General features: G+C 41.8%; 1 protein-coding gene and 1 pseudogene across 1 annotated transcript in view; one reads left to right on the top strand and one right to left on the bottom strand.

Moving 5' to 3' along the window:
* The first annotated feature begins 315 nt into the window (after positions 1–315).
* On the top strand, positions 316–1,998 carry LOC102275843 (WASH complex subunit 1-like; annotated as a pseudogene).
* The window catches only part of LOC102274712 (selection and upkeep of intraepithelial T-cells protein 1-like), a 67,556-nt gene continuing 43,874 nt past the window's right edge, over positions 1,721–25,402 (bottom strand). The window contains exons 4-8 of the mRNA XM_070362349.1: positions 23,266–23,544; positions 20,474–20,584; positions 18,076–18,183; positions 14,221–14,343; positions 1,721–1,863 (exon numbers count right to left, since the gene is read on the bottom strand). Of these exons, the coding sequence (XP_070218450.1) occupies positions 1,721–1,863; positions 14,221–14,343; positions 18,076–18,183; positions 20,474–20,584; positions 23,266–23,544 (764 nt within the window). The remainder of the gene's footprint in view (positions 1,864–14,220; positions 14,344–18,075; positions 18,184–20,473; positions 20,585–23,265; positions 23,545–25,402) is intronic.

Genomic DNA, 25,402 nt, shown 5'->3' with positions numbered 1-25,402 from the left:
GAGATACAGAGTTTTAAAATGAGCTCAAGATCAAAGAGTTAAAAGTCGCTGTATTTTTGAGGTGTTGTTTATACCACTGGTAAAAATTTTGGAAGGTCTGAGTATCCTGTGGCTTGACTGGTGCTACACTTCTAGTACAGCCTGAGATGAAGAGCTCTGATTCTATACACCCCTGACAGGGGCCATGTTTCATTTGAAAGTAAACCTTTACCAAATCAAGAAGTTAGATATAAACCAAAAAGCTAGATAATGAATTTCAGAAAGTAAAACATAGAATAAAATAACATAAAAGCATAAATAAAAAATGTTCAGCAAATGACCCAGCATTCCTTGGCCGGTCAGACCTATGCAGTGCCCCTCATTCAGCCAGACCTGCGGCTAGAGGAGGCCATCCAGCAGGTGGCGGATGCCCTGCAGTACCTCCAAAAGGTCTCCGGAGACATCTTCAGCAGGATCTCCCAGCGAGTAGAGCTCAGCCGGAGTCAGCTGCAGGCCATCGGGGAGAGGGTGTCCTTGGCCCAGGCCAAGATCGAGAAGATCAAGGGCAGCAAGAAAGCCATCAAGGTGTTCTCCAGCGCCAAGTACCCTGCCCCTGAGCGCCTGCAGGAGTACGGCTCCATCTTCACGGGGGCCCAGGACCCCGGCCTGCAGAGGCGTCCCCGCCACAGGATCCAGAGCAAGCACCGCCCCCTGGACGAGCGGGCCCTGCAGGAGAAGCTGAAATTCTTCCCCGTGTGTGTGAACACCAAGCCGGAGCCTGAAGACGAGGCTGAGGAAGGGCTGGGCGGGCTCCCCAGCAACATCAGCTCTGTCAGCTCCCTGCTGCTCTTCAACACCACCGAGAACCTGTACAAGAAGTATGTCTTCCTGGACCCCCTGGCCGGTGCTGTCACAAAGACCCATGTGATGCTGGGGGCCGAGACAGAGGAGAAGCTGTTCGATGCCCCTTTGTCCATCAGCAGGAGAGAGCAGCTGGAGCAGCAGGTCCCGGAGAACTACTTCTCGTGCCCGACCTGGGCCAGGTGCCGGACATCGACGTACCGTCCTACCTGCCTGACCTGCCAGGCGTGGCCGACGACCTCATGTACAGCGCGGATCTGGGCCCTGGCATCGCCCCCTCTGCCCCTGGCGCCATTCCCGAGCTGCCCACCTTCCACACGGAGGTGGCCCAGCCCTTCAAGCCAGACCTCGAGGATGGGGTGCTGACGGCACGCCCACCGCCCCCGCCACCTCCACCGCCTCCCCCAGCTCCGTGCTGATGAGTGTCCCCCCACCTCCGCCCCCGCCACAGGCCCCGCCAGGACAGCCCACCAGGGGGGACGACAGCGGGGGTGCATCCCCTTCAGCCCCGGTCCAAGGAGCGCCCAAGGAAGTGGTTGACCCCTCCAGTGGCCAGGCCACTCTGCTAGAGTCCATCCGCCAGGCCGGGGCATCGGCAAGGCCAAGCTCCGCAGTGTCAAGGAGCGCAAGCTGGAAAGAAGCAGCAGAAGGAGCAGGAGCAAGTGAGAGCCACCAGCCAGGGCGGGGACCTGATGTCGGACCTTTTCAACAAGCTGGCCATGAGGCGCAAAGGCATCTCCGGGAAAGGACCTGGGTTCGGGGCCAGCGAGGGGCCAGGGGGAGCCTTCGCCCGGATGTCAGACTCCATCCCGCCCCTGCCTCCCCCACAACAGACCCCGGGCGAGGAAGACGAGGATGACTGGGAGTCCTAGGGCTGGGCTTACCCTCCCCCAGGTCCCTGGGTGCACCACACCCCCGTGCATAACAGCTGAACCGGCTCCTTGGGGGACAGGGTCATGGAGGACTCTCCAGCTCTCTTGCTGGGATCTTCAAGGAGCAAGGAGGTTGCTTTCGGAGGCCAAACTGGGGAGAGGGGGAGGCATGGTGGCGGGGGGCGACCTCTGCCTTTGCTCCAGCTCCCTTCACCAGCGTGTGCCCCTCTTCCCTAGAGAGACTGCGGTAAAACAGTACATGAATCAATAAAGAAGTGATGCAAGACGCAAGCCTAAAAAAAAAAAAATGTTCAGATTACCAACAAAAAAAAACTTGATTTTTCCTCTAGTAAAATAGACACATACCATTGTTAAACTTTTTTATGAAAAAAAGGGACAGGTCATATGTAAAAATATAACAAGAAGGAGTAGATAGTTCTGCCTCAAGCTATGATGAAACAAGATGTTCCTAAACTCTTCTTTGTGAACTGTTTAAAAAGATGAGTAAAACATGTGTTTATAAAGTGCTTGAATATGTCAGTGAGAATGGTGAAGTAAGAAACTTCAAAAATCCTCGTCTGATACAGACTGTTTGTGGTCCACCCCCACACCCAAAATTCATGGGTTCACACCCTAGCCTAATTTACTTGGAGATAGGACCTTTACAGAAATAATTAAGGTTAAATGAGGTCATAAAGATAGGGCCATGATCCAATAGGATTAGTTTCTGTGTAAGAAGGAACGTGAGAACTAGTACACTCTCTCTCTCTACACTTGTACACAAAGAGGTCATGTGAGCACACAGCAAGGAGGTGGTCACCTACAAGTCAGGGAGAGAGGTCTCACCAGACACAAGACTGGCACCCTGATCTTGGACTTCAAGTCCCCAGGACTAGGAGAAAATACACGTCTGTTGTTTCAGCCGCCCAGTTTATGGTATTTTGTTATGGATGCCTGAGCAGGTTGATGATTTTCCTTTATGAGATAGTAAGTACACTAGGAAAAAAAAAATGCCAGAAATCAACTTTTTTCAGAATTCTGGAAAGTAACCACAAATTTGCAGTCAGGGGAACAATTAGAAAAAATAGCTGAATTTCACTAAGAATAGTGAGTTTTGTGGCATTCTAACTTAACCTGTTCTTATCCCCTGCTTCCCATCTCAGTGGTAACCTTGAAAAGAATAGCCTTAATTCACCTACCAGTATTGGAAGAGGTAATAGAATGGACTTCAATAGCAAAGATACAAACAGGATGGAACCCACATGCATGGGCTAGACCCTCATTTGTTGCTGTTATTCAGTCCCTCAGGCTTGTCTGATTCTTTGAGAGCCTGTGGACTGTAGCACACCAGTCTTCCCTGTCCTTCACTATCTCCCTGAGTTTGCTCAAACTCATGCCCATTGAATTGATGACACCATCAAACCATCTCATCTTGTGTTGCCCCCTTCTCCTCTTGCACTTAATCTTTCCCAGCATCAAGGTATTTTCCAATAACAGCTCTTTGCATCATGTGGTCAAAATATTGGAGCTTCAGCTTCAGCATCAGTCCTTCCAATGAATATTCAGGGTTGATTTCCTTTACAATTGACTGGTTTGATCTCCTTGCTGTCCAAGGGATTCTCAAGTGTCTTCTCCTGCACCACAATTCTAAAGAATCAATTCTTTGGTGCTCAGCCGTCTTTATGGTCCAAGTCCCACATCAGTACACGACTACTGGAAAAACCATAGCTTTGACTATATGGACCTTTGTTGGCAAAGTGATGTCTCTGACTTTTAACATGCTGTCTAGGTTGGTCATAGCTTTTCTTCCTAGGAACAACTGTCTTTTAATTTCATGGCTGCAGTCACTGTCCACAGTGATTTTGGAACCCAAGAAAATAAAGTCTCTCACTTTCCATATTTTCCCCATCTATTTGTCATGAAGTGATGGGACTAGATGCCATGATCTTAGTTTTTTGAATCTTGAGTTTTTAAAAATTATTTATTTTTTTAATTGAAGGATAATTGCATTACAGAATTTTGTTGTTTTCTGTCAAACCTCAACATGAATCAGCCATAGGTATACATATATACCCTCCCTTTTGAACCTCCCTCCTGCCTCCCTCCCCATCCCACCCCTCTGGGTTGATTCAGAGCCCCCGTTTGCGTTTCCTGAGCCATACAGCCAATTCCTGTTGGCTATTTTACATATGGTAAGTTTCCATGTTACTCTCTCCATACATCTCACCCTCTCCTCCCCTCTCCCCATGTCCATAAGTCTATTCTCTATGTCTGTTTCTCCATTGCTGCCCTGAAAATAAATTCTTCAGAACCATTTTTCTAGATTTTGTATACATGCATTAGAATACGATATTTATCTTTCTCTTTCTGACTTACTTCACCCTGTATAATAGGCTCTAGGTTCATCCACCTCATTAGAACTGATTCAAATGCATTCCTTTCTATGGCTGAGTAATATTCCATTGTGTATATGTACCACAACTTCTTTATCCATTTATCTGTTGATGGACATCTAGCTTGCTTCCATGTTTGAGCTATTATAAATAGTGCGGCAATGAACAATGGGATACATGTGTCTTTTTCAATTTTGGTTTCCTCAGGGTATGTGCCTAGGAGTGGGATTGCTGGGTCACACGGTGGTTTTATTCTTAGTTTTTTAAGGAATCTCCGTATCATCTTCCATAGTGGTTGTATCAATTTACATTCCCACCAACAGTGCAAGGGTGGGACTTTTCTCCACACCCTCTCCAGCACTTGTTTGTAGACTTTTTGATGATGCCAATTCTGACAGGTGTGAGGTGATATCTCATTGTAGTTTTGATTTGCATTTTCTAATACCATCACTTCATGGCAAATAGATGGGGAAACAGTGGAAACAATGGCTGACCTTATTTTTCTGGGCTCCAAAATCACTGTGGATGGTGATTGCAGCCATGAAATTAAAAGACGCCTGCTCCTTGGAAGGAAGTTTATGACCAACCTAGACAGCATTTAAAAAGCAAAGACATTACTTTGTCAACAAAGGTCTGTGTAGTCAAGGCTATGGTTTTTCAAGTAGTCATGTACTTATGTGAGAGTTGGACTATAAAGAAAGCTGAGCGCATAAGAATTGATGCTTTTGAACTGTGGTGTTGGAGAAGACTCTTGAGAGTCCCTTGGACTGCAAGGAGATCCAACCAGTCCATTGTAAAGGAGATCAGTCCTGGGTGTTCATTGGAAGGACTGATACTGAAGCTGAAACTGCAATACTTTTGCCACCTGATGCGAACAGCTGACTCATTTGAAAGGACCCTGATGCTGGGAAAGATTGAGGGCAGGAAGAGATGGGGACGACAGAGGATGAGATGGTTAGATGGCATCACCGACTCGATGGACATGAGTTTGGGTAAACTCCAGGGAGGCCTCGCGTGCTGCGGTATCATGGGGTCACAAAGAGTCGGACACGACTGAGGGACTGAACTGAACTGAACTGGGCAGTGTATGGCAACTAGTATTGGCCAATACATTCCAGTATCTTGCCTGGAGAACCCCCTTGACAGAGAAGCTTGGCGGGCCACAGTCCACAAGGCCGCAAAGAGCTGGACACAACTGAAGACTTTTTTTTGCCTGTGGCAGCTCTGCCCCAGTGAGGGTTGAGCATGAAGGTGGTGCAGCTGCTTGGTTTGCAGGGACCGTGGAGGTGCCAAGTGTGCAGGAACACCAACTGCCTCTGCCACAGGCATTATGGCCCTATCAGAGTCTTTTTTTGAGCCTCTTATAGCTGGTGATCAGAAGGCCTCTTTGGCCAGTCTTTCTCTGTAGCTCCACCTATTCATGCACTTAGAGGGCTCCCTTGACTGGAGCCCTTCTCTGCTGTTTGGTGCATCAGGCACATAGAGGGGCCCCCCGGCTGGGGTCTTTCTCTGTAGATCAGCATGTCAGGCACTTAAAAGGGGCATGCTGGGCGGGGTCTTACTCTGTAGATCAGCATGTCAGGCACTTAAAAGGGGCATGCTGGGTGGGGTCTTACTCTTTAGTTCACTGTGTCAGGCGTTTGATGTGCCAGCCTCTCTACTGTTCAGGTGCCGATGCTAGCATGTGGGGAGAGAGGGGCTATGGTGATGGCTCCACCCCCTACACATGACTCAGCAGTATCGCCTTGCTTCTATGGCTGCCTGGCTTTCCTCCACAAGCATTCCCCACCACAGTCTCTTCCCTCACATGCCCTAGATCCGTCTCTTTGCAGTCAACAGCAGCCCTTGACCTGGGATTGCTCCACAATCACTAAACAGCTCCCAGCTTCTGGGCCTTCTAGGGGACCTGCATCACTGTCCAGGGTATGTATGGCTGTGGCAAGGACTGTTTGATTCTGATTCCATTTAGGCTGCCACAGATCAGCTGTTTCACTCTTAGCCTTAAATATATCTCCTCTGACTCAGACAATTGCCCCAGTGTGGGCAGGTCCAGTCCTACTAACACTCCTATTTTTCCCTCTAGTTCCTTTGTCCTACCAAGTTTTGAGTGGTTATATATATTCTTTTCTGCTGGTCAGGTACTCCTGTCTGCTCTCAGCTGGTGTTCTTCATGCACTTTTGTGTCTAAGGGTGTATTCCTGATGTATCCATGGAGAGAGATGTACTCCACATCCACTTACTCCTCTGCCATCTTGTTCTCCTCAAATGTTGTATTTTAAGCCAGCTTTTTCACTCTCCTCTTTCATCTTCATCAAGAGACTCTTTAGTTCTTTTTCACTTTCTTCCATAAGGGTGGTGTCATCTGCATATCTGAGATTATTGATATTTCTCCTGACATCTTGATTCCAGCTTGTGATTCACCCAACATGGCATTTCACATGATGTACTCTGCATAGAAGTTAGATAAGCAGGGTGACAAAATACAGCCTTGATGTACTCCTTTCCCAATTTTAAACCAGTCCGTTGTTCCATGTCTGGTTCTAACTGTTGCTTCTTGACCTGCATACATGTTTCTCAGGAGGCAGGTAAGGTGGTCTGATATTTCCATCTCTTAAGAATTTTCTACAGTTCATTGTGATACACATAGTAAAAGGCTTTAGCATAGTCAGTGAAGCAGAAATATGTATTATTATTTCTGATCTTGTTGAAGAGGACCCCCCAGGTGGCTCAGTGTTAAAGAATCTGTCTGCCAATGCAGGAGATGCAGGAGACATGGGTTGATCTCTGAGTCAGGAAGATCCCCTGGAGGGGGAAAGGGCAACCTACTCCAGTATTCTTGCCTGGAGAATACTTTGGCCAGGTGATACAGAGCTGACTTCTTTGAAATGACCCTGATGCTAGGAAGGATTGAAGGCCAAAGGAAAAGGGGATGGCAGAGGTTGAGATGGTTAGATAGCATCATTGACTCAATGGACATGAATTTGAGCAAACTCCAAGAGATAGTGAAGGACAAGGGAGTTTGGTGCTGCATTCCGTGTGGTCACAGAGTCAGACATGACTTAACAACTGAACAACAACAACTTGTTGAAGAAAATATATTGCAGAAGCTAGAGCCCTTCATCAGAGTTGACATATACATTTGACTTAGGGCTCAGAGAAGTCAAAGAAGGATTCATGGGAAAGTAGAGCAGTTTCAGATCTAGCTTCTGCATCATGCCAATGAAAGGAATCAGCAGATCAGCAGCAACATATATAATACAAGCTGCAATGGCTGCTGCTTTCTTTTCACTCTCCATCCCCCAAGAATTTTCCTTATGGCCTTCCCTAACTGGAAACACAAAAGAAAGGACTTTCTGAAAAATATAGTCAAGTTGACACACATTTAATGATACCATCACAATGTCCTTAAATCAATATTTATTTTTACATATGAGAAAGGACAGAATCATCTGAACATAAACCAATGGGAGAAATGGACAGGAGAAACAGACCGAATAGACCAAAGCTGCCTGAGATAGTGAAATTAGCTGATAAGCTTAAAATAACTTTAATTGATTTGTCCTGGCATGTCGAGGAAAAGATACTTAATAGATAGCATTACATAGAAGTGGAGTCTATAGTAGGAAAATACTTGGGCTTCCCAGAAGGAGAAATATAACTTCTGAAATAAAAACTCATTATAAAGAGTTTAGCAGCTTATTCAGCTGAAATAACATGGGATTAGTGAATTGGGAGACTATTTAATGGTAAATATCCAAACTGAAAAACAGAGAAGAAAAAGAATATAAAATAAAGAAAAAAGCCTAGGGAGATGAGAGACACAGTGAAGGATCTAACAGACATAAAACTAGACACCCAAAAGCAGAAGACATATTTGAAGAAACAATGACTGAAACATTATCATTTTTTTGGAATGTTATTTTTAAACCCATGTATTAATGGAGGTACATTAACCTCAAGCAGTATCAATATAAATTAAACCATATCAAACACATTGTAGTCAAGCTATGAAAACCAAATTGAAGCAAATCTGTTTAAAGCAATCAGAGAATAAGAGACACATTGTCTTCAAAGAAGCAACAATAAGACAAATAGTTGACTTTTCAACAGGTAATACAAAAGGCAGAAAATAATGGAATGATTTACTTGACACGTTGGAAGGAAATAAGTTTCAACCAGGATTTTGTTCCAGATGACACTATCCTTTAAAAATGCAGGTTAAATAAAGATGATTCCATAGAGGCCTTGGAGAATTATTCTACTTTTTTAAAGAGAAGTTTATAGCAACCAAATCTCTTGGTTCTTAAATCAAATTAAACAAGGTTATATGTCTATTTTTTTGTTGTTTAGTCGCTCAGTCACGTCCAGCTCTTTGCAACCACATGGACCATAGCCCTCCAGCCTCCTCTATCCATGGGATTTCCCAGGTAAGAATACTGAAGTGGGTTGCCATTTCCTTCTCCAGGGGATCTTCCTGACCCAGGGATCAAATCTGAGTCTCCTGCTTTGGCAGGTGGATTCTTTACCACTGAGCCATCAGGAAAGCATTATATCCTGGCATGAAAACCACAGTCAGTGCCCGTATTTCTGTAAGTCAGTGTCTTTACTGGAAGGTTTCTAGTTTTTCAGAAAGGTTATTACCCTGATGAGCTTCCCAGGTAGTGCTGGTGGTAAAGAACCCACCTACCAATGCAGGAGAGGTTAGACACAGGTTCCTACTCCAGTATTTTGCCTGGAGAATCCCATGGACAGAAGACCCTGGCGGGCTGCAGTCCATAGGGTCACAAAGTGTTGGACATGACTGAAGTGTCTTAGCACACACACACATCTTCCTGATACCTACCATGTGGGTTACCCACTGAATGGAAATTTTTTCCAAGTTTCTTCTAGATTATAACTTGAACTTGTTTCTACCCCCATGGCCTTTGTTACTTCAGTCATTATGAAAGCCAATCCTGAAATAAATTTATATACTAAAATTTTCCTTGTGTCCCTTATCAGAGTAAGCATTCTGGCTTCACTTGAAAACTTTATCCCTCTTACATTTAATTTAATGTACAAAATCATTCTTTTAGCCCTATGTACAGAAGATGTGTTATCTGTTTATTTAATTTTTATTATGGACTCTCGTGCTAAGAGCCTTCTGATGCATTTCCCTGATTGATGTCCCAGATATGTTTAATTGCTGATAGATATGACATTTAATTCTGATAAGTATAGATTTATTTCTACTTTCAGAGTTACTCTCATTTTCCCATGTATATTATTGACTTTACTTCAGTCATTACCCTAATTTGTTATCTTCTGTCTTCTGATTACTTTTCTATCCATTTTAACTTTAACATAGTTTGTACAAGAGCTACAAATGAAATGCAAATTTGAGTGTATATTTTATTTGCTCTCCACCTGGCAATTATTTGACTTTATATAAAATTGCAAGGGAAAAATTAAACTGTGAGGGCATAGCTACTTTTCTTGGAGATCTTAGCCTACTGATCTTCCGTAGTCTATCCATTGTTCCAGATGAAACGTTCAGTGCTCGTTTAATCCCTTAATTTTGTAGGAAACCTGTTGAGGAAATAAAATGTATTCAAGCTATTGTAAATTCACATTTTACTAAAGGCAACTAGTTGAAATAAAAACACATTTGAGAACATATTGATCTCTTCCAAGATGCCAAAGTCATCTTTGGAAAAGCCATGAGGAAACAACTTTTATTTAGAAGTCATTAACTTGACTTCTCTGGCTTAAATCAATGAGAGGAAAATCTCTGCTGGGAGGATGTGTGTAAGGAATAAAGGTATTCTAGAAAGGAGTCTGATTTAATTTGCACAGTATTTCTTAGCAACTGAAGTAAATGGATACGCTGGTGAAACTATAATCAATAATATATATTCACACACATACATTATCTCTTCCTGTCTTTTTTCTCTTTTTCTCTATTCTCCTTCACTCTCATAACTCAAACAGCAGTAAATCACTCTATGTTGTGGGAATTTGCTTGGAAAAGGCTATCATTGCACAATATCATCTGATGCTTAATATCACAAGGCACATCAGAAACTACAGTGAATCTGTGGATTTGCTTTTTAAATTTTTCTAAATATTCTTTATGTATTCTTTTAACCTTCTGGAACTTGAAAAGTTGTGAAACATAAGAGACAGAATTGGAATAATTAAGTTTTCAGATAAGAGAAGAGCTAACTCATTCAGTGAAAGGGAGCAGAGAAAGTTGTTACTGAAAAAGCAATGAGATTCATCCTAAACCCTAATACAAACTTGGTAGAACTGGAGAAAACATTAAGAAAAATTGCTGAAAAAGTATTTGGGGCAATTATTTTTTATTTGTAAAACAAAATTGACTTGATTATGAGAAATGGCTAATTTTCTTTTCTTTTTTTGGCCACACCCCACGGGATGCAGGATCTTGGCTCCTCAGAGCAGCGATCGAACTTCAGCCACCCTGCGGTGGAAGTGTGGAGTCCTCACCACTAGAATTCCCGATTTTTAAAAATTTAAAAATCTAGTAGCTAATGTAGAGCATTTCAATTTATGGTCAAGTTTGATCTTGTCCAATTTTGGCCTATTGTGAAGTTGCTGCTATAGATTCTATAATATTAGCAACGTGAGATATATTAATATTCAGTTCAGTTCAGTCGCTCAGTCGTGTCCGACTCTTTGCAACCCCATGAATTGCAGCACTCCAGGCCTCCCTGTCCATCACCATCTCCCGGAGTTCACTCAAACTCATGTCCATTGAGTCGGTGATGCCATCCAGCCATCTCATCCTCTGTCGTCCCCTTCTCCTCCTGCCCCCAATCCCTCCCAGCATCAGGGTCTTTTCCAATGAGTCAACTCTTCGCATGAGGTGGCCAAAGTACTGGAGTTTCAGCGTTAGCATCATTCCTTCCACAGAACACACAGAGCTGATTTCCTTTAGAATGAACTGGTTGTATTAATAGACTGTCAATGGTGATAAGTAGAATGAATTGGGTCTTTTCAGTCAACTACATTGCACAATCTCTCTTTCAAATCAATTAATATATTTTCTTGATTTATTCATAAACATCTGGGAAAGCAAAAAAGGTAACTGACAAAATCTTTGAGTGGCTGAAGCAACTCCTTCATTGGTCTCCATGGGACAAAGAGGAGCAGTGCTGAGAAATGGCCTTATGATACCACGTGGTTGAAAACAGGATTCATTTTTCAATAACGCTGGTCTCCAGTGTGAAAGACAATAAAACCTCTCCTTGATTCTAACTCTTCTTTTAATCCCACTTGGTCAGCTGGTAAGCCTTGCTTTTGAGTGGATGAATACTGGCTACGGGCTCCTTCCTGCTCTCCGCTATCACTAATCTGTGCCTCATAGGATGCAAGGATAGTGATTGAGTTGCTTTCCTCAGTGGTAGAAACCAGGCCTGAGAAGCATAAATCTGTACTGTGGGAAGCACACATTTGTCCTTGCAATTGTTTAATCTCAAAGGGTGGAATGTTTCTCAACATTGGAGAGGTAAGGAAGGGTCTGACTCCAGTCCAGGTTACTATTCGTGATTCCTTATGTCAGACCATAGGACATGACAAAGGATTTGCCCTGCAGGCTCCTCACACCAGACTTGGTGCACAGCCAGCACCTTGCAGTTTCTGGAGGGAGGTGCAGTCCAGGGCTAGGCCCTTCACTCCCAGCAGCCATGTTCATATGCATACCTGCATTCCTAGCCCAGCTACCTCTTTTTGGAGGCTTCCTTACTTTAGCTGAGGGTCCTCAGCTAAAATGCTTTTTTTATTTTTAGTACCCTCTGCTGAGACCTTTTATTGGGGAAGGGCATCTTGATTAAATTATTCTTCTCCACTTTGACTCAGGATTGTTCCATTCTAATTCTGTTTCTCCTTCCCTTCCATTCTCCCCAAGTTAATAAAATGGCAGGAGTCTTTTGTGCAGTGTTTTTTATAGTGAGACACTATTTCAAACCCAGGTCTCCCACATTGCAGGTGCATTCTTTACTGACTGAGCCACCAGGAAACCCAAGAATACTGGAGTGGGTAGCCTATCCCTTCTCCAGGGCATCTTCCTGACCCAGGAATTAAACTGGGGTCTCCTGCATTGCAGGCGGTTTCTTTATCTCCAGAGCTACAAGGGAAGCCCTAGTGTTCTTCATAGTGAGACACCATTTCCCCAGCCTGTGCTGCAGGTCACCTGACCCTTGTCCAGCACTGGAACTATGAGGAGCCAGACTATTTTCCTTTGTGGCCTCTTACACACCCACAATAAGGGGATAAAAGCATGACTGTTGCCTTTAGTTTCTCTTGTCATCCTAATTGGCCACTTCAATATCTAGTGGCTCTCGACAGGTAGTCCAGAGAGACCTAAGAGTCAATGCCTGCAAAGATGAGAGAGCAAAGTACCCATTCTTTGTGGCTCTAGGCCTTTTTAAGCTTAAGTAAAAAGCTTGTATGTATTGTCCATAATAACTCATGATAGATTTGCACTGTATTTAGGGGAAAGAGCCTGCTAGTAATTAAGAGTATATATTTTCATAACCCTGCATTCATTTTTAATGGAACATTTCAGGATTGTAGGTTACTGGTGGAACACAAGAATGAAGTATTAAAATGTTTCTTCTCACATGACTAGTTTTACATTTCCTTCCATTGATTTCATAAGCAGATTATATTTTGCACATAAAGCCAGGACTTTCAATGTTGGATGTTATGGAATTTCAAAAATACACACTCTACTCCGAACATAGCTTCAGAAATGTTCCTGGTTCAGCCTTTGTAGATGCCTACAAGTTTCTATAATGTTCAATTATCAACTATAATATTACATTTTTAATTCTGTCTTTGAGATCAAAATAGAAGAAAATGCAGAGCATTGAATGTTTCTGGATGAAACACTTGGACCTTCCGGTTCTACTAGAATTATCACAAGTGTGAAGTCAGAACTGAGACTGTCATTGGAATCTGAGGCACTAACATTGCCCTTATAGAAACCCCGGCGAGCCTCAAGATGGCTACAATCAGAGAGCCCTTATACAGGGCACAGTCTTCCTCCTTTCCCTCTGACATTCCTTCCTTCTTTCTTTCCTCTCTTCCTTCTGTCCTCCTTTTCTTTCTTTCTTCCCTTTTTTTGTGAAGAGACTATATTGTGTTCATTTCTTTTCAGTGATATCAGCTGATACCTCAGTAAGATTTTGAGCGAACAGGCAGAGACAGTGAGAGGTAGTAGTGGTAGATGTTTCAAGAGATGTAGAAGCAGAGAGGAGAAGACAGACTTCACTGGGGTAGAATCTGACCGCTTCTGGTCTTCCTCCCCTCTGGTTGCTTCTCTGATGTGCGTGTATGAGCAGGTATATGCACGTGTGTGCATGTGATATTTATTTGAGTACACAATGTTAGATCTTTACATCAAAATTCCTCAGCTGAATAATCTCATAAGGTATGACTTATCTTCCCCATTTTGTGGAGGAAATAAATTAGATCAGCAGAGAAAAGCCATTTACCCAAGGTCAGTCAGCATGGTTAACCCAGGATAAAACCCAAGGTTATTGGATTAAAAAAACTGTGTTCTTTTCATTAAGCAACCATCCTTCTCTAGCCTGAGTATAACCTTGTCTCAAAATTACCTTCTTTCTGTCCCCGTCCCCGCCACTTTTGTTTATTAAACAGGGTACTCCCCTCACCTCTTTTTTCTTTATTCCAAATTCTATTTAGTTGAGTTTAGAGTTATCCTGAGTTATCCTGACTTATCCTGAGTTATCCTATTACTATTACAGTTATCCTGAGTTATCCTATTACTATCTTGCTTGGGCAGCTTCAATGAACGTGTAGTTTCACTACATGTACCAAACACATCATGTTAGAAAGGTATAAATTCTGGCAAGAAAATCTGTAAAGTATTATTCTTATATCAAATTCACTGAGAGCTTCATACACTAACAGATCAAAAGAAAATGCACAGGTCTTTGTTTTCCCCCCAGCTATTAATGCGCAAGGACTGGAAAGGTCACTTTTGTAGAAACCCCAGGAGACTCAAGAAGCTACAGTCAGAGACTATATCTGGAGATCAGTTAGAAGAATGATGCCTTCTGAGTTACCACCCTTCCCATTCCATTTACCTCTGAGTCTAAAGTAAGCAGAGGAAATGATCATGGTGATGAAGACCATCAGAACACACAGGATCACAGTCATATCCTCCAGCCACATGACATCCAACTCGAAATGTGGATCTGAAATGGGGACTGTAGAGAGATGCAAGTGTTAGAAGAGTCACAGCAGGGAAAGGAGGACTGGATTACAGACTAACAATAGTTTCGCTTTTCACATTCCTATTGCTCCATACTTCTGGGCTTGTATGAAGGTGAAGGAAAAGTAGGCTGGGTTGTGTAGACGATCCTGGAGATGAGCACATTTGGGCTAAGTGTGGAAGAAGGCTGTGAAGAGGCAGATATTGTTTCTTCCACCCAAGCATCATGACACTTGCTCTGGTTGGCCATTATACCCTTGTCTACTTCACGAGGTGCTGCAGGCCCTCAAGAACTCTAGACCTCTTGAGAAATATGATGAAATAAAATAATCTGGAATGAGCAGAATCTATGAGATGAAAAAGATATTATAATTCTCAAAAGTTATCCTCTTACCTATAGCAGACAGCTTCTGGAAAGTATGTTTTCAGGGTGATTATAAAAGTGGAGAATATTCCCACCTCATAATACTGATTAATATGTCTTGTGATGGAAGCACCATTACCAACAGTTAGGGTATCTGTTTCATTGCTGGTCAGCTATGCCTATACAAAATTACTTTCCTATGTTAACTCTAGTTTGTTTCACTGACATGATTGTTCACTGATTCATTCTATCTTGTAGAGAAGGACAACCAAGAGAGTAAGGATGGGGAAACAGGAGTCAGGAGTCTTAAATCCATGTCCTTGAAATAATGGTTGAAATAACTGACAATATTCTTCTTGGAGAAGAGAAAACTCAAAAGTCACCAAAATTGTTGCCCTCACAATATATTCCATATGGTCGTAGACTGTACAAATGGAGGGTAAACTGTTTCCCTAATAAATATCTACTTTACCCTATAATTTGATATAAATTCTCAGCCCTTGACTAAATCGGAGGTCCCTTTATAAGGGTGATAGCTTGAATTTTTTTTAAATAGAAAAATTGCTCTGGGGGCATGTGCAAAATGATCAGAGAGTGAAGTCAACAAGTCTCTCTCTTGGTCACACATCTCTATTTTTCTCAGATTAACATTAAGGAGAACTTCAAAGCTCTTCTCCTAAGGGGTAGAACAAAATTTAAAATAAAATTGAAAGAAAAGCTTGGAGATAAAATAGCTCTAGGATGCTAAGAGTACCAGAAAATTGTGTGTGTGTGTGTTTAAATCTATGCTGACTTTTTGGTTTTCTTTCCTTCCTACTTGGCTAGGGATGTCCATGCTTCGAAGGAAAGTTAAGGTCATGGTGGGGTGTGAGTGAAGAAAGACATGCCATGAGCTTAGGAGAAAAGGGAAGAAGAATGATGGCAAACACATGTAACCCAATCTTCCCACCAGCTGAGACCCCAGACAGGGAATTGTGACAGAATCCATAGATAATGCTAATAATAATGATAGTAATAATAATATCAAACATTAGTGTGGTTTGCACTATGTGTGAACCCAGACTAAATGACTTCAATATATTGACTAATTTAACCTAAAATAACCTTATGAAATAGGCATTATCATCAATATTTTAAGGATGAAGAAACTACAGTTCAGAGACTTTATATAAGTCCCTCAAGTTCACACAGTTAGTGGTATAGCCAAGAAAGTCTGACTCTACTCTGGCACTGATTCTTGGGAATAAATAGTATACATCTCTTGCAGGTTTCTCTGTGCATGACCTCCACAGAAAGCAGGAAGAGCAGAATATGTCTGTTGGAGACTCAAATGCTGGCTATTTCTTGAGAAGAAACATTTACCTGCATTTAGAAAGGCAATCTGATTTATTGTAAAATATTCAGAACAAGGGACACATGATTTGAACCCCAGTAATAATTTTATTATTTGCTGGGTCAACTGATGTAAGTTGATCAAATTTTACATTCTGCTGTATCTGAAGTTCCAAAGTGCAGATAATAATAAACACTGCATAAAGATGTTAAGAATTAAAATATACAATGTTTGTGGAATTTCCTGGAAATTCATATCTGTTAAATGAATTGACAAGTGCTTTCTGAATAGATAAACATCAAGAAGGAAAATCAGTCCAGAAAGTCATGACAAACAGAAAGTTGCCTAAATAAGGAATGAGGCCGCTAAATGAGATAGTTACAGAGGAACCAATATCCATGGAGGAAAGTCCATTTTAAGTAAGGAGAAGAAAGTTCAGTAGCAATTAGAAAAGAGATTAGTGGATGGGTGTTCCTTGCCTAATTACCAGGAGTTGTGAGCACTGTGGGTGAAGGCCTCTGTGATCAATGACTTAGTTTTAGGTCTTCAAGTTAGAGTAAGCAAAAATAAAATTTTAATTTCCAGATTCACTATTAAGGATTCCAGATCTGCTTCGACAATGACAGTGACCTGCAAACTATTCTTGGGGTTTTCTGTTTTATCCAATGGAAGCCTCATAAATCACTAAGTACCCAGGCAATATTTCCCTGTAATGACCAATTCCTTTTCACAAGACTGCTGACTAAATATCTCTTTCTTTTTAATTTTATTTTTAGTCTTTCCATAGAGGATCAGTACACTACAGTTATTGAAACAGAGGTTTAAGTGCATGGTTGGGGTCCGGGCATTGCCATTACTTAGCTGTGTGAATAGCTATTCAACTTCTTTGTATTCCAGATTTTATCACATATAAAATCTAGTTCACTGAAGAGTAAATGTATTAATATTATAAAATCCATACAGCACATAATAAATATTTAATATGTACTAGCTATTACCATAGTATCTTGCTCCTTTCCTCTAGCACAAATGGAGAGAGTATTTAGCTTGCTAACATGCAAAGCAAGATTCAGGTATGGCTTTTCTTAAAGTGAAATATAAAAGCAGTTTCCAGTCTAGTATTATTTAAGACTATTTGGTCTTTATTGCATAGGAGAAAATTAATAAATAAAATCCTCTGAATAGTTCAGCCCCACTTTGTGCATGGGGACCTCAAAGATAGAGCTGAGGACCCATTTTAAAATATGCTGGGTTCAGCTATCCCCAAACTTTTACAATTGCCCTTTCCACTTCACCTTCAAAGAGAGTCAAAGAGAGCCAAAGGGAAGGATCAGTTTCAGTTGTCCATACAGACCATGAGTAGTAGTAGTGTTAATCTGGCTCTTGGTGACCCCATGGACTGTAGCCTGCCAGGCTCCTCTGTCCATGGAATTCACCAGGGAAGAATACTGGAGTGGGTAGCCATTCCTTTCTCCAGGGGATTTTCCTGACCCAGGGATCAAACCCAGGTTTCCTGCATTGCAGGCAGATTCTTTACCATCTGAGCCACCAGGGAAACCTGAGAACAAACCATAAACTTAAGCAAAATATCTGTGGACATATAAATCATTTTGAGAAGAAGACTTTTTACTTTGTATCAGTCTCTTAGAATAATCTATAACCCCCAATGTTTAAGATATACTGAATTATTATCTCGTCTAAGCTAAGCTAAAAGTACAGGAAGAATTGGCTGGATTTTTGGCAGAATATAGTTATTTTACTGAAGAAAATATTTTCTTTTGCTAAGGAGAAGAGATATCAGCAGTTTGTATCATTAAACTCACAAAATTCTGGAGGCTGGAATCCAAATCCAGTGACATGAGGTCCAAAAATTTATTGTTCATGGAATTCGAACAAATATTTGAGGTACAAGAAGAAATCAAGCTTTCAGATAAACAGCATTGTTACTTTTCTTTGGCTAAGTGTTTTACCAGATACTGAGCACTTGGAGATAATTTTCACAAAGTTTTCATCTTTTTGGTCCCACATACCTCTTTTTCTGTAATGCAAATAGAAAATGAGGGAGACAATCATACTGAATGAAGTCAAGAATATTAGTATGCCCACTAACCAAGGAGGTAGTGCATTGCAGGAGCAACCTGAAAAAAAAAAAAAAAAATACAGGGAGCTCACCATCAGTTATTGGTGTGGAGATACTTCAGATTGGGGGAAATGCACCAGAAAAACAAGATTTATAGTTTAATGCCATCCCTTTGTATATATTTAGAACAGGACTAAGGGTGGAGGGGCAGGAAATATAGGGCTAAGGCTTAGGACTAGCAGATCCCGAGTATCTAAAGGCTTAGGTCTAAAGCTGTTGGTCACTGGGACAAAAGCAGAGCTGTTTCTAGGATGGGAGTGGTTTGGGGCTGAGGCTAAACAGACCCAGAAGAAAGTAACTCATTTTTCTTTTTCTTCCTCTAGCCCATCAATCAGTGTGCTGCATTAGGGAGAGATATAAGCACTAGTCCTTATTATATCTAGATTCAAAATAGGCCAGAGTAGGATAGGTCTGGAGACCTCTGAACTGCCTAAGAGATCATAAGAGCTCTGAAAGTAAGAATCTCATTAAAGGTTGTTAGACAACATACTGCTTAAAATCTTATTTAGCACACATCACTGTGGTGTCATTTGGCTCTCTAGTCTTTCCATGAAAATATTCTATTACATGGGGGGAGGGGAGTGGCTCAGATGGTAAAGTGTCTGCCTGCAGTGAGGGAGACCCAGGTTCGATCCCTGGGTTGGGAAGATCCCCTGGAGAAGGAAATGGCAACCCACTCCAGTACTCTTGCCTGGTGAATTCCATGGACAGAGGAGCCTGGTAGGCTATAGTCCATGGGGTCGCAAAGAGTCAGACATGACTGAGAGACTTCACTTTTTCTTTTAACAACACAAGTGGTGTCCATTCCTCCATTGTGGAGTATTATGCATAGTCTAGGGTTTCCCAGATGGCTCACTGGGTAAAGAACCTGTCTGCCATTGCAGGAGATGTGGGTTTGATCCCTGGATTGGGAAGATCCCCTGAAGGAGGGCAAGGCAACCCACTCCAGTATTATTGCCTGGAGAATCCCATGGACAGATAAGACTGGTGAGCTACAGTCCATAGGGTCACAAAGAGTTGGACATGACTGAAGCAACTTAGCAGACACACATGCACAGTCTAACTTAATGTTTAAAATCTGGGATGCAAAGATTCATGAGCATCATGGTGGCATAGATGGCTCTCATTTTTGTCTCCCCATCAACATCAAAAATGTGGCATCTGTCCATAAAGAGAAGTACCTCTACAAGACACACAACCATACACCAAGGGACCTGGGAAGAGTTCTGCTCACCTGTGTGTCGGGTAACAGGAAGACAGTACCCAGTACGGGCTCTCAAACATAGTGGAGATTGTAAACTGCTTCTGGCTCCTCTTATCTGTGCTCCTAGAGAACATGCAGAACACTGAGCTACTAAAGAGAGAGGCTTTGTGGAAGTCCAGGTTTTCAGCTAGAAAGAGACCTCAGAAGAATGTAGTCTTGAAAGATAGAGCTATACCAGAAAGGATCTGTGAATTTGAAGGTTTAATTCATTAAATTATTTATTTTAATTGGAGGATAATTACAATATTGTGGTGGTTTTTGCCATACATCAGCATGAATGGGCCACAGGTATACATGTGTCCCCCCCATCCTGAACCCCCCGCCCACCTCCCTTCCCACCCTATCCCTCTGGGTTGTCCCAGAGCACTGGCTTTGGGTGCCCAGCTTCATGCATCAAACTTGCCCTGGTCATCTATTTTACATATGATAATGGACATGTTGAATTTGAAGGTTTTAAAACAGTACACCTTCGAGTCATGAACAGCTATTTTTTGTGTGTCTTAAAATTTCCCCCTAAATCCTCCAAGTCCATTTCCCCTGAAGCAGCTTGGTTGAGATGGACGAAACTTTCCGCTTGGGAAAGGTAAGCTACCTGGAGTACCTCTCCTGTATGCTCTATTTTCCTGATACTGGGTACTATTTAAGTGACTATGCAGCTGTTTCTGCCCTGTGCATTCAGGACTTTATTTCCTGCCCTGATGGAGTCACTGTACTATTTAAGCAGTCAAGTGAGAGATACGTGTAAACTGTGTTAAGTGTTAAATGCTAAATGTTTAAAAGCTCTCCCAGTTTGTTGGGAAAGCTATCACCATAGGAAAAAATAATAATTTGAATTTGATTGAGGTACAAGAAAGCCCAGGCTTTCAGACACACAGCATTTTATCAGAAGGTCAAGGAATGGTGAGCATCTAGTAACGACCTAAGAATTCGGAACTTTCTGAGGCACACAGGCTTGGAAATCAGGGGTCATGCAGCTTTAGCTCCCCCTTCCTCTTTACATCTCCCATCCTTCAAACCCACTTACTTTGCAATCTATGATGTAGAGCAATACTGGATGCCATGGTAAAGGTCAGTGGTAGAGCCAGAATTAAGCCCAGAATCAACTTCCAAACTGTATTCCATAGAAACGGTTTATCTGAAATAGATTCATTCAAACCATTGAGGATCCCACAATGCTGAGATATTGGACCTAAGCTAGTCTGGGGAGGCGGTTATAATTGGGTGAGCAGAAAGCGACCAAGAGTCTGAAGTAGGACTAAGCCAAACGTGATTTAGTTTGAGACTGGAGCAAAGGTGAGTGAAGACTGTTCATTCCAATTCTTCCCATCCATTCTATCTCATGTTCCCCTTGAAGTAGGGCTGGTTTCTTCCCACTAAGCCTCAGACCAACTCAGTTCTTTAGTCCTTTTGTTTAAGCAACCAGTATATGTGTAGTCCTGAGTTCTCCAATGTGTTCCTGGGTCTGGCATTTTTCTTCTTGAATACATTTAAAGATTATGTAAACTTTCCTCCTCTCCTATTCAGATGAACAAACATCTGCTTTTGTTTGCTGATTTGCACATACTGTACATAGATACCTGTCATTTCACTGGGAATCTGATATTTTTCTCCCCAGAGAAATAAACACAAAGTATTCTAAAAGTAGTAAGTTGCTAAACCTGTTGGGGACTTATTCCTATTATAATAATCTTGAATTGGGATTATTCAATTTCAATTCTCTTGAATTGAGATTATCCCTCGCAGTATTTGGCTCCAATATTAATTTCACAGACATATACAAATACTAATACATGTACAGTTACTTAGCAGTTTCCAAGGCACTCATTTTGTTTTATTTCAATCTTTCAAGTATCTATTATTTTTTTGCTTATCAACTGCGTGCCATGAAATATTTGAAGAGGCTGGGGTATATCAAATACAACCAAGATCTCTACCTCTGACAAAAAAAAAAAAATAATAAATAATCTATATAGTAGGTTAAAAGGTGATAATGTTATATAAAAGAGAAAAATTAAAAGAGGGTAAGGTGATAGGAAATCCCAGGAAGAGGGAGTGGTACAAGTTGCTTTTTTAAAAAATTGGTTTGTCAAAGTGGTCTTTATTTCAAAGGTGAGACGAGTACAGACTTGAAGGAGACAGGTAATTTATTGGAATTATAGCATTCTGGCAAGAGGGAACAACTGGAGCAAAGACCCCAAAGCAGGGGCAGTTCTGTCTTAGTTGGGGATACAGCAGGGGCCCGTGTGATTGGACTAGAGGAGGCACGAGGGAACACTAAGGGGTAGGTCAGGTAGAACAGGAGCACGGGTAGTGCAGGGTGTTGTGGGTCATTCCACTCAGAATACAATGGGGAATCATTGCAGGGTTTTAAACAAAGGGTCACATATGTTTCACGTTTTAAATGTGTCCTGATATCCAAAAGAGGAGACTACACTATTGTGAACAGGAGAAGAAGTAGGGAGAACTTTATAGGTGCTATTGCCAGTATTCAGACCATGGACAATAGTGTCTTTGACTTAGATAGCAGCAAAGGTCGTAAGAAGTGGTGAGACTCTGGGTATATTTTATAAGTAAAACTAGTATTATCTCTTGACACATGTGATATCGAATATAAGAGAAAAATGGGAGTCAAGGATGACTTCAAGGATTTTTTTCTAAGAAACTAAAAATATGAAGTGTGACTGGGAAGGCAATAAATCACACAAGTTAACAGGTAATTAAGAGTTTAATTATAGATCTGTTTCATTCATAATATATACTAGATGTCAGTATTGAGATTTTGAGTTTAAAGATGAAATTAGGGTTTGGGAGAGAGGTCTGGATAAACGATATCATTTGAGGAATTATTATGATTTCGTGTTAAACTATGAGATGGAATTAAGTCACATTAGAGAAAAGTGAAAGTCGCTCAGTCATGTCTGACTCTTAGCGACCCCATGGTCTATACAGTCCATGGAATTCTCCAGGGCAGAATACTGGAGTGGGTAGCCTTTCCTTTCTCCAGGGGATCTTCCCAACCCAGGGATTGGACCCAGGTCTCCCACATTGCAGGTGGATTATTTACCAGCTGAGCCACAAAGGAAGCCCAAGAATATTGGAGAGGGTAGCCTATCCCTTCTCCAGCAGATCTTCCTGACCCAGGAATTGAATTGGTGTCTCCTGTATTTCGGGAGAAGGCAATGGCACCCCACTCCAGTACTCTTGCCTGGACAATCCCATGGATGGAGGAGCCTGGGGGGCTGCAGTCCATGGGGTCGCTAAGAGTCAGACATGACTGAGCGACTTCACTTTCACTTTTCACTTTTATGCATTGGAGAAGGACATGGCAACCCACTCCAGTATTCTTGCCTGGAGAATCCCAGGGATGGCAGAGCCTGGTGGGCTGCCATCTATGGGGTCAGACACAACTGAAGTGACTTAGCAGCAGCAGCAGCTCCTGTATTGCAGGCAGGTTCTTTACCAACTGAGCTATCAGGGAAGTCCACAGAAGAGGGGGAGAAAAGAAGACTCAAAGACTATGCCTTGGGAAACTTGTATTATCAAGAAGTCAGAGTGAAAAAGATGAAGTAGCAGAAGAGAATAAGGAAGAAAACAAGCAGGTAGGTGAACAAAGCCAAGAGAATCAGATCAGATCAGATCAGATCAGTCGCTCAGTCATGTCCGACTCTTTGCGACCCCATGAATCGCAGCACGCCAGGCCTCCCTGTCCATATAGTATCCTAAAAACCAAGTGAAGAGAGTATATTTATTTTTCTCTTTAGTTAATAAATTTGATGACAATGGCCATCATTTGGAGAACAAACACACAGATCTCACTTGATAGTACAATGCTTATCTTCTCCTCTTGACCAGTTACAGGGTTTCGAAGGTAGCAGGTGACATTTCCATGGGTGCTCTGTATTAGAAGGGTCATCTTCATGTTGAACAATTTGTCTGTATCTTGTGAATGGGATTTTGAGGAAGGTGGGATGGTCTCTTCTCTGCTGTCTCTCCATTCCATTTGAGGCTGTGGAAACCAACCTCCTGAATTACACTCCACTAAAAGACCTTTGGTGTTAGGAGGATGCACCAGAATCTGTGTTTCTAGGCTTGTAGCTGTTGGAAAGAAAAGGGAAAACAAGATTCAGGTGATGGGTTGGGGAAATATGAGAGTAGGAAAAGCCCCTTTCCACTGTAAATCTTATGCCTGTAGGTATACTGACAGCTAAGCACTGTAAGGTTCTGATTGTTCCTACGAGCTAATCAAAAGGGAAACAGGCTAAGCCAGACTGAAGTGTTGTGGTATACAAACTTAACACCCCAGTCCTAAAAAATCAGGACAGTGCATTTGTTTGATCTATTCATTTAGACAGTCAAAAATATTTATTGATTATTTTCTAAACCTAGGAGACTGAGTTAGGTCATGGATGAACAAAAACAATCAAGATCTCAGTCCTCATAGAATTTATAGTGTAACATTTTTCTTATATTTTCATCATTAATCTCATCAGTTCAGTTCAGCCGCTCAGTCATGTCCGACTCTTTGCAACCCCATGAATCATAGCACGCCAGGCCTCCCTGTCCATCATCAACTCCTGGAGTCTACCCAAACCCATGTCCATCAAGTCGGTGATGCCATCCAGCCATCTCATCCTATGTCGTCCCCTTCTCCTCCTGCCCCCGATCCTTCCCAGCATTAGGGTCTTTTCCAGTGAGTCAACTCTTCCCATGAGGTTACTATAATTTATTATTAAATAGTAAATAGTATAAAGTCTAGTTTGCAGCTTTAATTGAAACTTTAATTTATGTGCTCTTTGGCTAACCCAATATTATCAAAACAAATTCTTATGTATCTGTTTAGAGAAAATAAAAAGTTTTTGAAAAAATTTCAGTATGTTGCTGGGGATGTAAGACTTGCCTAAACTGTGAACAAAGAATGAGCAAAGATTTAAAAAATTACTCCATTTTACTTTACATTAAAGTTACTTTAAATTAATGTCTGTTAAAATTTCTGCAGTGATGGAAGTATTCCATATATCTGTGGTCCAATCTGTAGTGTTTGCTACATGAGACTTTAGCACCTAAAATGTAATCAATGAGATTAAAGAACTAAATTTTCAATTTTAATTTTTACTTTTAATTTTATTAAATAAAAATTGAAGTAGCCACATGTGGCTAGTGGCTATCACATTGCATAGGTTAGTTCTAGGCAATACAGATGAGTGTCACAATAGCCAATGAAAATGTTATGTGTGAATGGGCCTTGGACCCTACCCTTATGCCCTCACATTTGGGAACCCCTTCAATTAACTTTGAGTCTTCCATTTCCCCACCATTTCTGTGCTATTCAGAAAACTTGAAGACTGAGGTAATTTTGGAGGACATGGAAGATTGTGGATAAGGCTTTTTGCACTAGATTTAGAACGAGTTCAGTTCAGTTCAGTTGCTTAGTCGTGTCTGACTCTTGGTGACCCCATGGATCACGGTACACCAGGTCCCCCTGTCCATCACCAACTCCCGGAGTCTACTGAAACTCATCTCCATTGAGTTGGTGATGTCGTCCAACCATCTTATTTTCAAATGAGTCAGTTCTTCACATCAGGTGGCCAAAGTGTTGGAGTTTCACCTTCAGCATCAGTCCTTCCAATAAACACTCAGGACTGATTTCCTTTAGGATGGACTGGTTGGATCTCCTTGCAGTCCAAGGGACTCTCAAGAGTCTTCTCCAACACCACAGTTCAAAAGCATCAATTCTTCTGTGATCAGCTTTCTTTATGGTCCAACTCTCACATCCATACATGACCACTGGAAAAACCATAGCCTTGACTAGATGGACCTTTGTTGGCAAAGTAATGTCTCTGCTTTTGGTTGGTCATAACTTTCCTTCCAAGGAGTAAGTGTCTTCTAATTTCATGGCTGCAGTCACCATCTGCAGTGATTTTGGAGCCCCCCAAAATAAAGTCAGCCACTGTTT

Source organism: Bos mutus, chromosome 3 (assembly GCF_027580195.1).
Source record: "Bos mutus isolate GX-2022 chromosome 3, NWIPB_WYAK_1.1, whole genome shotgun sequence".
In the NCBI taxonomy this organism is placed as follows: domain Eukaryota; kingdom Metazoa; phylum Chordata; class Mammalia; order Artiodactyla; family Bovidae; genus Bos; species Bos mutus.
Note: the sequence above shows the minus strand (reverse complement) of the source record. Positions and strands in the feature narration are given on the sequence as shown.